This window comes from Asparagus officinalis, chromosome 4 (assembly GCF_001876935.1).
Source record: "Asparagus officinalis chromosome 4, Aspof.V1, whole genome shotgun sequence".
NCBI lineage: Eukaryota > Viridiplantae > Streptophyta > Magnoliopsida > Asparagales > Asparagaceae > Asparagus > Asparagus officinalis.
Window position 1 is genome coordinate 139,591,947 of NC_033797.1, and position 2,446 is coordinate 139,594,392.

The 2,446-nt window shown below is 40.4% G+C and overlaps 1 protein-coding gene across 1 annotated transcript; it reads right to left on the reverse strand.

The window, feature by feature from the left end:
- On the reverse strand, positions 1,434-2,170 carry LOC109839554. The gene is made up of 2 exons (XM_020408031.1): positions 1,704-2,170; positions 1,434-1,622 (listed from the first exon to the last, which is right to left on the reverse strand). The coding sequence occupies exons 1-2, from the start codon at positions 2,094-2,096 to the stop codon at positions 1,530-1,532; spliced, it is 486 nt and encodes a 161-aa protein (XP_020263620.1). The 5' UTR covers positions 2,097-2,170; the 3' UTR covers positions 1,434-1,529.

Genomic DNA, 2,446 nt, shown 5'->3' on the forward strand with positions numbered 1-2,446 from the left:
GAAAACGACAAATAGGAGACTTTTCACACGGATCGAGAAGAGTTACAATTCGACGACACTTCCGACAGCTGATGAAAACTCTGTTCAGTGGCCTTCACAACCAACAGTGAGAGTTACAATCTGACGACTCTCATATCCTATAACAGGCAAAGATCAATAAACAATAGCCTTTGTAATGTTATAGTGGACGAGGTTATAAGCCAACAAGTTCTCCCAAACGCAGAAATTCATTTCTGCGTTTCTCAAACGCACACAATCTGTGCGTTCATCAACAGACATCGAACTCTGAACGCAGAGTTAAATCACGAAACGCACCCATAACGTGCGTTATTCAACAGACTCAGCTATGTCCCGAACTCTGAACGCAGAATTAAATTTCAACGCACCAGCAGCCTGTGCGTTTCCAAGTTCAGAACACACGAGGCCCGTGCGTCTCAAATCCCTAACAGAGATTTAACTCTGCGTCCCAAACCTTGGGCGCAGAGTTAAAGCCCAGAACGCCAATTGAGGCGTTTTGACTTGTTCAAACGCAAGCTGAACGGCCTCATAACCGTTTATCCCACGTTCTGAGGGATTCTCGCCCACAAAGGAGCGGAAATAGGGGTTGGTTGCACTCCACATCACCCTATAAATAACCAACTTACTCAACTGAGTAAGGGGTTGGCGGGTTGAGAGGTTGATCAATCGGTTTCTGAGATAAAAAACCGCAAAGAGTTGAGGGGAGCGGGGATCAAAACCACCCAAGGTCAACAAATCTCGGCAGTTGAGTAATCGGAAGGAAGAGATCTTCGGGGGATCAAGGAACTGATCAACGATCAGTTAATCAAATCCCGAAGGATCCTTTCATCAAAGGTATCATCCACTTGGCAATTAACCGAATTTTCGGTTCCAACAACTCTGTTTTAGAGTTTTAACTCATTCTGAGTTCTTAAACTCGTTAAGAGTTTTTAATTAGCTTGTAACGCAAGTTAATCACATCAAACCAGACATTCGGTTTTCAACAACTCTTATCAGAGTTCTTAACTCGTTCAGAGTTCTTCAACACTCGTCAAGAGTTCTAAACCGAAGTCATCAAACACTTCAGTTATTCCAGTGAAGAAGGACGGTCGGATCGTCAACGGAGAGCAAGTTCGACGCGATCAATCGAAGGAAGCACTCCATCGCTACCAAGAAGAACCCAGTCTTAAACAAAGGAGAGAATCAAATCCATTCTCTTCTCTTTTGTAATCGGAATCCAAATTGTAATCGATTTTGAGAGAATACAAGTCAAATTTTCTTTCTTTGTCTTTTTACATCAAATTTCCAACAAACACAATATATCATAAAACCAACCATGATATACATTCACATTCAACACTCATTCAATTTCATCCGTCAATCCACAATATCGAATAATACTCGTCATATAATCACAATCACAATACATCTCGCATGCTCAAATAATATTCATTCACTACGCAATAAAATCACATATATATTTTATATATGTAAAATTCAAAAGTCATGATATGTCTTAACACAAGTCTCACTCACTCCTCGTCATCGTCGGCATCCCTGTTATCAGCATCGTCTGCATTAGAACGTCGTATCGTACTGCTGCTCCCTACAATACCTCCTCCAACCTGAAAAGAATATCACTCCACATAAGATATATATATACCAAAAATATAATAATAAATACATATATGTCGCGTCATATATACCTCTCCACCACCATGAACTTCATGCTCGGCAAACGCCAACTTAAAGATCTCTAAGTATATCGACTCAGGAAGAATCTCCTTCAACGATGGACAATCACTGAGGCGCTGCACAACATCCCAAGTCGATTGTGCACCCCCTAGCTCGCGCGTAATAATGGGAATAAATTGAAAAAACATCGAGGGTTGAACATTGTCCATTAAATACTGTCCAATTTTAGCCACGACGTACGATGTCACACTTGGTCGATTTGAGGTCGCGGACGAGTCATTTTGTATATTCCTGCTAGTGGAGACTATCCTAACTTTTGCACTTGATAAAGGCACCCTCCCTTTCTTGATTGGTTTAGAGCCATAAACTCCATCAACAATTTCCCTCCATTGCTCTCTAGTCATGCGATTAGGATCGGTAGGAGTGTTCTCTATGCTCTGAGACTGGGACAAGACAAAGTCTTGTGAAGCTTCAAGCGCCTCCTAAATAACATATAGCAATAGAAATAAATAAATTAGGGCAGTCTTAAGCAATGGAACTCAACCAATAGAAATAAATAAATTAAGACAATGTTATGAATTAAGTGCAAAGCTATATGATCACTTTCTTATTTCATTTATAGTCGACCTTTTTCAGCTATGATTCTGAAAGAAAAAGATATGTCACTGGACATGCATTTTTTACCTTCTTCGTCAAACATACTGGTATAATATGAGTCGTGCAGCCTAGGCTTTAAGTTCATGACTGTTACAAA

What these genes read in the sequence shown, in the direction of transcription:
- LOC109839554 (XM_020408031.1), bottom strand. Translation starts at nt 2,096, where the DNA reads ATGACTAGAGAGCAATGGAGGGAAATTGTTGATGGAGTTTATGGCTCT. An exon ending in AAGTTCATGGTGGTGGAGAG is followed by an intron (nt 1,623 to 1,703) that starts GTATATATGACG and finishes TATTCTTTTCAG; the next exon opens with GTTGGAGGAGGTATTGTAGG.